Below are 13373 nucleotides of genomic sequence, written 5' to 3' on the forward strand. Positions count from 1 at the left end.
CCAGGGAACTTCTGCTTGGATACAGAAGATGTGGGCAGGGTTCTTAATGAGTTTTTTGTCTCTGTCTTCACAAAGCAGAGGGTTGATGCAGATATTGTATTTAAAGAAGAGTGTGAAATAGCAGATAAATCACCAGGGCCGGATGGATTGCATCCCAGATTGTTAAAAGAAGCCAGGGAGGAAATAGCAGATGCTCTCAGGATCATCTTCAAATCCTCACTGGATACAGGCAAGGCACCAGAAGACTGGAGGTTCGCCGATGTGGTTTAAAAAGGTTGCGAGGGATAGGCCAAATAATTAGGCCACAGCTGGAGCATTGTGTACAGTTCTGGTCACCACATTACAGAAAGGACATAATTGCTTTGGAGACAATACAGATGAAATTTACAAGAATGGCACAGTGGCGCAGTGGTTGGCACCGCAGCCTCACAGCTCCAGCGATCCGGGTTCAATTCTGGGTACTGCCTGTGCGGAGTTTGCAAGTTCTCCCTGTGACTGCGTGGGTTTTCGCTGGGTGCTCCAGTTTCCTCCCAGAGCCAAAGACTTACAGGTTGATAGGTAAATTGGCCATTATAAATTGCCCCTAGTGTAGGTAGGTGGTAGGGGAATTGTGTGTGATATGGGGTTAATATGGGAATATGGGGTTAATGTAGGATTAGTATAAATGGGTGGTTGTTGGTCAGCACAGACTTGGTGGGCTGAAGGGCCTGTTTCAGTGCTGTATCTCTAAATAAAATAAAAAATGTTGCTAGGGCTTGAAAATTGCAGCTATGAAGAAAAATAGGCGAGGGTTGTTTTCCTTTGAACAGAGGAGGCTGAGGGGTGACTTAATTGAGGTGTACAATATTAGAAGGGGCCCAGATAGAGTCGACAGGAATGACCTGTTTCCCCTGGCAGGGAAGTCAATTATCAGGGGATACAGCTTTAAGGTGACTGCAGAAGGATTAGAGGGGACATGAGGAAAAACATTTTCAGCCAGCGGGTGATGGGTGTCTGAAACTCACTGCCTGGATCAGTGGTGGAGGCAGAAATCCTCAACTCATTTGAGAGGGACCTGGACATGCACTTTCAGTGCTGTGAGCTGCAAGGCTGCAGACCAAGTGCTGGAAGGTGGGATTAGATTGGACAGCTAGTTTTTTCAGCTAGTGCAGACACAATAGACTGAATGACCTCTTTCAGTACCTTTTCTATGATTCTAAATGCATGCTTTCCACATGTTATGCCTGCTTTCTGCATAATGAATGCACTCTTTGCAGGATGAAAGCATGCTATCTCCGCTATGCATTTGATACATCCTTTCCCAACCCGGAATTTGCGCCGCTGCAGGTTCTTGGGACTGGAGCACGTGATGACGGCGTCGGAACCTTCGCATCGCTTCAGCCACTTGACAGGGGAGGCAAGTGGGTAGTACGCAGGCGCGTGGACGGCAGCAGATTGACGGGACGGCGTGATAATCCATAGTGCGCAGGCGCTTGACCGGGAGCCATGGAGGGAGACTTCACGAGACTGGGAAGTGCGCAGGCGCGTTGGCGGGAGCGGACCGGGGAGGGTGGAGGCCGGCGCGGGGGAGACTGGGCAGTGCGCAGGCGCGTTGGCGGGAGCGGACCGGGCCGGCGCGGGGAGACTGGGCAGTGCGCAGGCGCGTTGCCGAGGCGAGCATGAATGGAGGAAAATGGCGGATCATGTGCAGGTAACAGTGATGGAGCCGCCGGCCGTGTGTGGGGCGGCGGCAGAGTGTGGATGGGGAAGGATGGCGGGACAGCACTCTTCTCTCGGGGCGGGCATGTTTACCGCCTGTAGAGACGGAATCTGCGGCTGAAGCGGGGAGTTTGTTGTGGGGAGCGGGCAGATGTTGGGGGGGGAGAGGGTTGCCAGGGGTAACCGGCCAGTGCTGGCCTGGAGATGTTTCCTGAGCCTTTGGGAAGCTGATGTAAATAAACAGAGCCTGTTCCTGGTTCAGTACTCGGCCTGTGGTTGCTCAGTCCCTTCCATTTCCCCAGACTTGGATTGCAGCCTGTCCAAGAAAAGACTGGAGGGCAAAGTGTGAATTTGGATTTTGCATCAATGCTATTTAATAATAAAAACTGACAACCTCAGGGATTTCCCTCTATTGCAGCAGGATGTGGCCTCTGGACATTCTCCTGCCTGCCCCCCCTCTCCCCCCCGCAACCACTTGCATTTTCAACCAGCCAGGTTCATTCCTCAAGACTGAATGCAAAATGAATTTGTGTGTAATAAAAACAAGAAATGCTCGAAATACTCAGCAGGACTGGCAGCATCTCTCTCCACAGATGCTGCCAGACATGCTGAGTATTTCCAGCATTTCTTGTTTTTATTTTAGATTTCCAGCATCTGCAGTATTTTGCTTTTATTATTGATTTGTGTATTTTTCACATGCAGCAGGACTGTGTTCAGGATCAGTGCAAACTAACGATCATACTGCATTAACAGTGCAGAATTGGATGGTTTTATGACAAAATGCAGAGAAAATACTGTTGCATTTGCACCAGAGTTTGTAAAAATTTGTGTTTACTGGATTTGGTGGTTCGTCCTTCCTCTTGAACACACACAGTTCATGTTTTATTTGATGGATCTGAATTGACTTTTATTTCTGTGGGGGAAAAAAGTTTGAAAGTAACATTTATTTCATCTAAATTATAACTTTTTGGTCTTTGTATGGAATTCATAACTTCCTCCACTTCCTCCCAGGCATTTCTTGCTCTCTCTTTTTCTCTGGTGTTTTCTCTCTCTCTTCATCTCTGTTCCCAGGATATCTTCTATTCTGTTGCACTTCCACCTTTCTCTGCCTCTCACGTGCTTCCGTAACTCCCTTGAGGTATGATGTAAATGTTTCTCCAGAAGTAAACAAATAATCGTTTCAAGCTGTTGTGTCTCACTTGCAGCCACATGGTCTATTCCAGCTTAACTTGATCTTGTGTTTGCTCTAATGTAAGAAATTCCACTTTGATCTTGGTCACTTCACAGATCATTCTTTTTTCGTGCCTGTGCATTTCTCCCCACCACCTTTCCCTGAAAAGCTGATCACTTCTGTTGAAACATTAAGATGTGAAATATTAACTTTTAGACATCCTTCATCCTTGTTTGGGAGATACTATGTATCTCCACCTTCTACTCTCTTTATTTTGATTTTGTAACCCTTGGTGAGCATGCTTGTTTATCTGTAATGAATACAACAGATGAAAACAAGTCTAATCTTTCCTTTTAGTATGGAAAATATTTACCAATTCACATTGTAAACTTTACACGTTCTGGTTGTTTTGTCCAGTTAAGTAATGTGAATTCAGCCATTAGTGTTATGCGGTATGTTCTTTACTCATATTTGCTCCGAGTCAGCGTAATCTTTTGAGTTACAGAAATCGTAACCATTTGCAACTGCTGCATGGTTTGAATGTCTCAGTCAGTATGCAATGTTGAGTTTCGCTTGTTTCTTAAATCATTGTGTTTCAGTCGCTATGACGGTGTATAAGTTTTACTTTGCAGTGTAATGCAGGGTCAAGGAAATGACCTGTACTTCAAAGTGTGTACGTATTTTAAAATGTTTTTTCTCAGGATGGGGCTGTTTCTGATAACGGTATTTCTTGCCCACCTTGAGGAGGTGGTGGGCCTTCTTGAGCTATTGGAACCCTTGTGGTGATGGTTCTGTCACAGTCATGAGGTCAGGAGCTCCAGAATATTGACCCAGCAGCAATGAGAGAATGGCAATATCTGACCAAGTCAGGATAGTGTGATGCTGATCTCACAACATTGCTGCTCTTGTCCTTCTCCTTGTCTCTGGACTAAGAGGTGCTGATTATCACTGAGCTCAGTGTTGTTTGTGTCAGATGCATTTTTGTCTTGCAGGCACCAGACTAACTTGGTTAGGCACCCGCCCACCCCTCCAAAATTCCCTCAACATTTTCCTCTGTAATTGTTCAGAAATTTTTTATTTGGAGGGTAATTATTAAGTGGCATGCTCTGCCATGAAGAAGAGTCCAGAAGCGTTTTTTAAATGGGAATTAAGTTTTTATTGTTTGAAGGGATGTGAGCGTCACTGGCAAGGCCAACATTTGTTACCCGTCCCTAATTGCCCTTGACAACTGAGTGGCTTGCTGGGCCATTTCAGAACGCAGTTAAGAGTCAGCCATATTGCTGTGGGTCTGGAGTCACATGTCAGACAGACGTTAGTGAACCAGCTGAATTTTTACAGTCATATTTTCATGGCACCATTGCTGAGACTCGCTTTCAATTTCAGATTTTAAAAAAATTAATTGAATTTAAATTGCACCAATTGCTGTGGTGGGATGTGAACCCGTGTCCACAGGACTCTGGATTACTCGGCCAGTGACATGATCACTGCACCACCGTCTCCCCTAAATACCAGTCGAAAAAAGAGGAATGTTGAAGAGAACAGAAAGCAGTGAGGAGTATGGAGAGAAACACCGGCACATACTTGTTTTCTGCGGTGTTGTTTTTCTGTGCTGGATTATCATGGTCAGATGGCGCATGAGCCTTTTCTGTATCAAGCTGTTATGTTGCTTCTGAGAAATGTTTTTCCTCCTCCATTGTCAGCCTTGCACTGGCAAAGATGCTCAAGATGCACATTGAGCTGAAGCATTGCAATAGTTTCTTTGTGCGGCCATGTTTCTCTACTACATCGGGAGGTTACTTTGCATCTTTAACCTGGAGCCAGCTTGTTGGTACTCAAATGGTCAGTTGTGAAAGTGAGCAGTTGTCAGTGCAGTGTTTTGGATTTACCATGAGAAGCAAAAGGAGCTGTTCGTTGACACAGCATCTTCAGACAGTGGGAGGTAGCAGTGAAATTATGCAGGATGCTGTGTTAGGTTGTCAATTCAGTTGTGTAGAAATTGCCCAGAACTCCTGCTGAAATTGCGCATTGCAGTGGTGGGGCCTCCTGGAGCACTGGTTCCTGTGAAATAGCGTGTGTGTCTCCAATCCCTGGGATGGTGCAGTGATGAGGAGGAACTTACATTTATAGGACATTGGGATTTCCCCAACATGCTTAACAGGCATTGGCCTTTTGTTGATTTGTAGGAATGCTGATAAATGAATTTGTGCACTGCCTGGTCCCATAACAGCAATATGATAAAGGACCAACTAAAAATCTCAATACGAAGAGCGAACTGTCGAATTTCAAGTCGGGCTCCAGAGAGAAGAGTGTCAATAGATGGAAGGACTTCCATTTATATTGTTCCTTTCCTGACGTTCCAATGGGTTTCCACAGCTGTTGAATTAATATCGACGTGTTGTCATTGCAACAAAGGGAACTGTGACAGCCAAGTTGCACACAGCACGCTCCCACAAACAACAGTGAGGGAAATGGCCACATAATCTGGTTGGTTGAGAGATGAATGTTGGCCAGTCCTCTGGGAGAACTTGGCAGCTCTTCTTTGAATCGTGCCATTGAATCCTTTATGTCCACCTGAGAGACTAGGTGAGGCCTCAAATTATCATCACGTGTGAAGACTGGTGCCTCCAACAGTGCAGCACTCCTCAGTACTGCCTGAAATGTTATTGTCTATGTGCTCAATTCTTCTGACTCTGAGGCGAGAGAGAGCGCCAACACGGAGCCAAGGCTGACACCCGACAATAGCAACGATCCTCTATGTCAGAGGCATGAATTGTGAGGAATAACTGAGCAAGCCACGAAGAGACAAATCTCAGAGGAGGCCTTGCAGAGTTACACAAGGTGCTTCTTGATGTGACAGAATAAGTAAATCTAGAACAAGAGTTTCAGCGATGCGAGGATGCAGAGTCGTGCCGTTTAACTTTAGGACTGATGCGTGGAGATATTTCTTCACACGGAGGATGATTATTGGCTAGGATGGCTGGTTAATACTTGGGCACTGGAGTTGTGGACGAATCAGCTGGATGCTGTGATAGAGAGATGGTAGGGTTGGTGTTGTGGAAGGAGGAGATCATATGGGTGGAAGGGCCCTCTTCATTTGAACTGACGCTGCAAAACCCTTGAAGAATGCCAACCACAACCTTGGCTTTAAAAAAAAAATCACACTGACCACATCCTGAGCACCTTTGTTCGGGAACAAAAGCAGAAAATGCTGGAAATACTCAGATCAGGCAGCATTTGTGGAGAGAGAAACTGAGCTTCTTCCTCCACAGGTGCTGTCTGACCTGCTGAGTATTTCCAGTATTTTCTGCTTTTGTTTCAGATTTCCAGCATTCACTGTATTTTGCTTTTGTACCCGTGTTCGGGATCTGGTGAAATGAAGAAGGATAAAAGAAAGTGAACAGATTACCATCTATTTTTACAAACTTGGCTAAGGTGCTATCTAGCAGCAAGCTCAGTGGTTGTAATCAGGCTTATTGTTGTACGTTGTCTGAAAGAGTCAAATTCTGTGGGATTCTGGGATTTTTGCCAGTGTTTTGGGATGGCTTTCCGTATGTTTATAATTTGACTCACTAGTTTACAATGACTAGATCAGTCAAGTTTCCCATTTTTATTCAATAAAATTGCTGGATTTTTACTAAGGTTGAAGGGAATGGTGTTAACTTTTCCAGGAAAACTGTGGACCTGCGTTTGTTGCAGTAAGCCCATCTTCAGTTTGAAGTGCATTGGTATTAACTCAGTTTTGTTTCTGGTTTTGTGGCGACATCCTTCAGCACAGATAAAACCTGGTGCGGGGCAGGAGGTGAATCTTTGTGACCTGGTGCAGAATAAGTACTTCTCTCAAAGCACTTGCGTGTAATGTCCTCCAGCTTATGAGATGATTAGCAGCCCAGTTTAAGCGTTGGAGGGGAGTGAGCAAGTGAGAGAGAGGATAATAACCTGCAGATGGATCGCACAGAACGACAAGATGTGAATGGTGCCTGGAACCTCAGTCCTTGGGATTTATTTTCCTGGTGGAAGAGCTTTGGATGAGCAATACATTCGGGATGGAATACTGTTCGCCAGACAGCAGATTGCAGTACCTGAACCAGAGATCCAGGAGCAGCATTGCAGACTGCAGTGCACAGGTCACACACGCAAAAAAAAAAGGCAATAGAATTCACAGCACAGAAATAGGCCATTCAGCTCAACTGGTCTTTAGCAGTGCAAGTTCCCTCCACCCAGTCAGATCCTTCTATTCCTTTCTCCCTCGTGTTTATCTACCTTCCTCTGAAATGCATCTGTGCAATTCACCTCAACTGCTCCCTGTGGTCGCGCATTCCACATTCTAACCACTCTGAGTAAAGAAGTTTTTCCCGAATTGCCTGTTGGATTTATTAGTAACTATCTCAAAGAAATACTTCAATGAGAGGAATTTGATGTTTAAAATGTTACTCGACTTAATGTGAATTTCTTTGTTTAGCGTTTGAAAATCTAGGGTTTATGGTACTGGACTAGCAACCCGGAGTTCATGAGTTCAGATCCCAGGATGACCGATTGTAATAAATTTAGCAAATCTGAGAATTCGTGGTTTGGCATCAGAGGGGGGAAAATGACCATGAGAGCTGCTGGATTGTTGTAAAACCCCGTGGGAATCGACTGCATGGCTCTGGCTACATGTGACTTTTGTCTGCACTGCATGGTTGATTTGGAATGCTGTCTTAAGTGGGCCAGCAAGCTGCTCAGTTGCTGGGGCGATTAAATGTGCTTCGTCCATGTCACCAAAACATAGGAACAGGAAGAGGCCATTCAGTCCGTCAAGCTGTTCTGCCATTCAGTGAGATCTATATCTTAACCCCATCTATCTGATTTGGCTCCATATTCTTTGAAACCCTTGTCTCGCAAAAGTTTAATGATCTCAGGTTGAAAATAATTAATTGAGGTCGCATCTACTGTTTTTTGTGGGAGTTCGGCACTTCTGCCATCCTTTGCAGGAAGAAGTGTTTCCCAACTTATCTTCTAAATGGCCTAACTGATTTTAAGCTTCTGTCCTCTTGGCCTCCCGCACCAATGGAAAAAGTTTCTCTCTATTTATCCAGTCGATTCCTTTCAAAATGCTTAAAACCTCGATCAGATCATCCCTTAATGTTCTATATTCCAGGGAAAACAAGCCTAGTTTATATAAACTATGGTAATTTAACGCTTGGACCCCTGGTAACATTATGATGAATCTGTGCTGCGCTCTGTCCAAGACCCATTTTAAAGTGCGGTGCCCAACAAGAACCATCATTTACATTGCTTTTTTAACTCTTTGAGTTGTCACGAGGCACCTCACAGTTGAGGCTCAAGTCCTGGTCTTTGGAAAATTTATAGAGAGTAGATTTTAAGGAGTGGAGAGTATCATGGAGGGAGCTGCAGAGTGTCCGGTTTAGATAGCTGGAGGCTGCAACACCAATGGTGGGGACAGGGCAACACGGTAGGCAGAGGAGTGGAGATGTGAGCACAGAATATAATAACAGATGAAATAGGAGCAGGAGTCGGCCATTCAGCCCCTAAAGCCTGCCTCGCCATTCAATAAGATCATGGCAGATCTGCCCCAGACCTCAACTCTTTCGTCTCAACTCCGATATTTCAAAAATCTATCCTCCACCTCTTTAAATACTTTCAGTGATCCAGCCTCCTCAACTCTCTGGGATAGAGAATTCCAGACATTCACTATCCTCTGAGAGAAGAAATTCCGTCGCATCTCAGTTTTAAATGTGTCCCCCTTATTCTGTAACTTTGTCCCCCAGTTCGAGATTCCCCCACGAGTGGAAACATCATCTCAACATCTACCCTGTCAAGCCCCCTCAGAATCTTGTACGTTTTCAATAAGATCACCCCTCATTCTTCTAAACTCTAATGCATAAAGGCCTAATCTGTTTAGCCTTTCTTGATAAGTCAACCCTTTCGTCCCAGGAATCAGTCAAGTGAATCTCTTTTGAACTGCCTCCAATTCTAGTATATCCTTTCTTAAATGCAGGGACCAGAACTGTACACAGTGCTCCAGGTGCGGCCTCACCAACACCCTGTACAGTTGTAACAAGACTTCCCTATTTTTAAGCTCTAACCCCCTAGCAATAAAGGCAAAATTCCATTTGCCTCCTTAATTATTTGCTGCACCTGCATGCTAACCTTTTGTGTTTCATGTTCAAGAACACCCAGATCCCTCTGTACTGCACTTTTTTGGAGTCTCTCTCCTGTTAAATAATAGTCTGCCTTTTGATTCTTCCTACCTTCCGACATGAAACTCCATCTGCCAAGTTTTTGCCCACTCACTCAACCATCCATATCCCCTTGCAGATTCCTTATGTCCTCATCACAATATGCCCTCCCACCTATTTTTGTATTGTCAGCAAATTTGGATATATTACACTCTGCCCCCTCTTCCAAGTCATTAATATAGATCGCAACTAATTGAGGCCCTAGGACTGATCCTTGTGGCACTCCACTAGTTACGTCTTTGGAACCTGAAAAAGGCTCATTAATCCCGACTCTCTGTCTTCTCTGAGTTAACCAATCCTCAACCTGTTCTAATAGATTACCCCAATACCGTGAACTATCTTGTGCAATAGTCTTTTATGTGGCACCTTATCGAATGCCTTCTGGAAATCCAAATACACTACATCTACCAGTTCCCCTTTATCAACTCTGCTTGTTATATCCTTGAAGAACTCTAGCAAATTTGTCAAATATGTTTTCCCTTTCACAAAACCATGTTGACTCTGTTTGATTGCAGTAAGTTTTTCTAAATGTCCTGCTATTTCTTCCTTAATAATCAACTCTAGCATTTTCCCAACAACCGATGTTAGGCTGACTGGCCTATAGTTTCCTGCTTTTTGTCTCTCTCCCTTCTTGAACAGGGGCGTCACGTTACCAGTTTTCCAATCCGGTGGGGCCCTCCCAGAATCCAGTGAGCTCTGGAATATTTGGACCAATGCCTCCACTATTTCTACAGCCACTTCCTTTGAAACCCTTGGTCCTGGCGACGTGTTTGTCAAATACTTTGTCCCTCATGATAGAGACTGCTGCAAGATCTTTCCTCCCATTAGCTCCTTGCTTATCTGATATCTGTGGGATGTTTATAGTGTCCCCCACCTTGAGGACCGATGCAAAATATTGGTTTGAATTATCTGCCATTTCCCTGTTCGCCGTTATCAATTCTCCAGTCACATCCTCCAAGGGTTCCACGCTCACTTTAGCTACTCTTTTTCTTTTTATTTACCCGTGGAAGCTGTTGCTGTTTGTTTTTATATTTCTTGCCAATTTACTTTCATAATCAGTTTTCTCCCTCTTCATGAGCTTTTTAGTCATCTGCTGCTGGTTCCAAAAATAATTTCCAATCCTGTTGTCTACCACTAGTTTTTGCTGCTTTTTATGCCTTAGTTTTTGATTGGATACTCTCCTTGACCATCTTTGTGAACCATGGGTTGGTTCATCCTTCTCATCGAATCCTCCTTTTTGACCGGGATAAATTTTTGCTGAGTTTTATGAAATATTTGCTTAAATGTCTGCCACTGCTCATCCACTGATCTTCCCCTTTGTCTATTTTCCCAGCCCGCTTTCGACAACCATTTCTTCATACCTCTGTAATTGCCCTTGTTTAAGTTGAGGACACTGGTTTGATACCCGAGTTGCTCGCCCTCGAACTGAAATTGAAATTCTACTATCTTGTGATTGCTACCCCCTAGAGGATCCTTCACTATGATATCTCTTATTAATTCTACCTCATTACATATTACCAGATCTAAAATAGCCTGTTCCTTGGCAGGTTCTGCAACCTATTGCTCTAAGTAACAATCCCTGATGCACTCGACAAATTCATCTTCCATGTTACCTCTGCCAATCTGATTTGTGCAGTCAATATGCAGATTAAAATCACCCATGACAATTGTAGTGCCCTTCTTACACGCCTGAATTATTTCCCGATTTATACTTTGTCCGACAGTGAGGCAACTCTTGGGGGGGCCCATAGAAGACTCCCAGCCATGACGTTCCCTTGCTATTCTATATTTCCACCCAAACTGATTCCACATCACGATCTATTGCATCTATATCGCTACTTATCATGGCACTGATGATACCTTCCTTTATTAACAAAGCTACCCCACCTCCTTTTCCTTTTTGCCTATTTTTCCGGAACGTCGGATACCCTTGAATACTGAGTTCCCAGTCTTGGTTACCCTGCACCCACGTCTCTGCAATAGCTGTGAAGTCGTATTCATTTATTTCTATTTGTACCATCAACTCATCTATCTTGTTACAAATGCTGCGTGCATTCAGATAAAGAGCCTTAAGCTTTGACTTTCTGCCATTATTACTCATTCGGTTCTAATTTCTGCTGCAGTCTTCTGCTTATATTTTCTGCCCCTTCCTGTCAGAATTTGATTACCGTTCGCCTCTTCGCTACCCTGCACCTCTGCCTTCTTGTTTCTTTTTGATTTACCAAACTTCCCTTCAATTGAACGCTCCCCCCACGAATTAGTTTAAAGTCCTCTCGACAACCCTAGTTATACGATTCGCCAGGACACTGGTCCCAACTGGTTCAAATGAAGCCCGTCCCAACGGAACAGCTCTCTTCTTTCCCTGTACTGGTGCCAGTGCCCCATGAATCGGAACCCATTTCTCCCACACCAATCTTTGAGCCACGCGTTTACACCTCTAATCTTATTTACCCTGCGCCAATTTGCACTTGGCTCAGGTAGTAATCCGGAGATTATTAGCTTTTGAGGTTCTGCTTTTTAAGTTAGCCCCAAGCTGCTCATAGTCCTTCAGCAGACCCTCTTTCCTAGTCCTACCTATGTCGTTGGTACCTACGTGGACCACGATAACTGGATCCCCCCCCCCTCCCAGTCCAAGTTCCTCTCCAGCCCAGAAGAGATGTCCTTAACCTTGGCACCAGGTAGGCAAGACAGCCTTTGGGCCTCCCTGTCTTTGCTGCAGAGAACAGTATCTATTTCCCTAATTATGCTATCTCCAATTACGACTACATTTCTCTTTTCTCCCCCCAATTGAATGGCAGTCTGAACCACGATACTGTGTCACTTCGCTCATCCGCCCTGCAGTCTGTGCCCTCGTCCACACCCGGAGCAAGAACCTCGTACCTATTGGATAAGGGCACTGGTTGAGGCTCCTCCAAAGCTAAATTCTGGATCCCCATCCCTGCCTCACTCGCAATCACACCCTCCTGTCCAAATTTGATGTAATTCATCTATGGGGTAAAACACAATGTCCAGGTAACTCTCCCCCTCCCTTGTGTTGCAGTGTCGCAGGTCGGACTCCAGCTCATCAACTCTGAGCTGAAGGTCCTCGAGCAGCAGATGTGGCCACTGTGGCTCGCACCGGTGTACACCAGCTCCCACATACTACAGCTGCAACATCTCTATTCTATTTAATTAATTAATTTGGATGTTAAATATTTGGATGTTTGATGCCAAGTTTGATTTAAATTAAATTCAAAGTACCTGTTTAAACATTCAATTGTAATTAATACTTCTAGTCCTGCTCTGTTTATACTCTTATCATAACACTTAATGTTACACTGCCACGATTGAAAAAATTTTATTTACCCAGCTCCTAATTTGAAGCAATACCCTCCCTGCTGGTCCGTCTCTCTCTCTCTATTATATAAATGGTAAATTATAAAATCCGCCTTAGTTTTTAGTTTTTATACGAATGAATCGATCAAGTCTTTTTTTTAATTAACTTGGATTAAATTAAAAGCTTACCGGTATCGTCACCCCAGCCTGCTTTCTGTTTCCCCGAACTCTCTGTTGATTGTGACGGATGTAGGGCTGGCGGAGGCGTCTGGAGAAAGGGAGGGGAAAGCATATATTCAAAGCACTGTGTAAATACAAATGGTTCAAATTTCATTTGTTCATGAAAATATTTCCCAGAAAAGTGCTTTTTCTTCTATGGGTAAAATGGTAAATAAGTTGTTTTTTTATTCATTCATGGGATGTGGGCGACGCTGGCCAGGCCAGCATTTATTGCCCATCCCTAATTGCCCTTGAGAAGGTGGTGGTGAGCTGCCTTCTTGAACCGCTGCAGTCCATGTGGGGTAGGTACACCCACAGTGCTGTTAGGAAAGGAGTTCCAGGATTTTGACCCAGCGACAGTGAAGGAACGGGGATATAGTTCCAAGTCAGGATGGTGTGTGGCTTGGACGGGAACTTGCAGGTGGTGGTGTTCCCATGCATCTGCTGCTGTTGTCCTTCGAGGTGGTAGAGGTCGTGAGTTTGGAAGGTGCTGTCTGAGGAGCCTTGGTGCATTGCTGCAGTGCATCTTGTAGATCTTACACACTGCTGCCACTGTGCGTCGGTGGTGGAGGGAGTGAATGTTTGTAGATGGGGTGCCAATCAAGCGGGCTGCTTTGTCCTGGATGGTGTCGAGCTTCTTGAGTGTTGTTGGAACTGCTCCCATCCAGGCAAGTGGAGAGTATTCCATCACACTCCTGACCTATGCCTTGTCGATGGTGGACAGGCTTTGG

General features: G+C 44.7%; 1 protein-coding gene across 1 annotated transcript in view; it reads left to right on the forward strand.

Annotated features, from left to right (window-relative positions):
* The first annotated feature begins 1268 nt into the window (after positions 1-1268).
* xpo7 (exportin 7) overlaps positions 1269-13373 on the forward strand; it is a 126311-nt gene continuing 114206 nt past the window's right edge. Inside the window, exon 1 of the mRNA XM_068023140.1 lies at positions 1269-1396. Coding sequence (XP_067879241.1) covers positions 1280-1396 — 117 coding nt within the window. The 5' untranslated portion in view covers positions 1269-1279. The remainder of the gene's footprint in view (positions 1397-13373) is intronic.

Source organism: Heterodontus francisci, chromosome 47, assembly GCF_036365525.1.
Source record: "Heterodontus francisci isolate sHetFra1 chromosome 47, sHetFra1.hap1, whole genome shotgun sequence".
In the NCBI taxonomy this organism is placed as follows: domain Eukaryota; kingdom Metazoa; phylum Chordata; class Chondrichthyes; order Heterodontiformes; family Heterodontidae; genus Heterodontus; species Heterodontus francisci.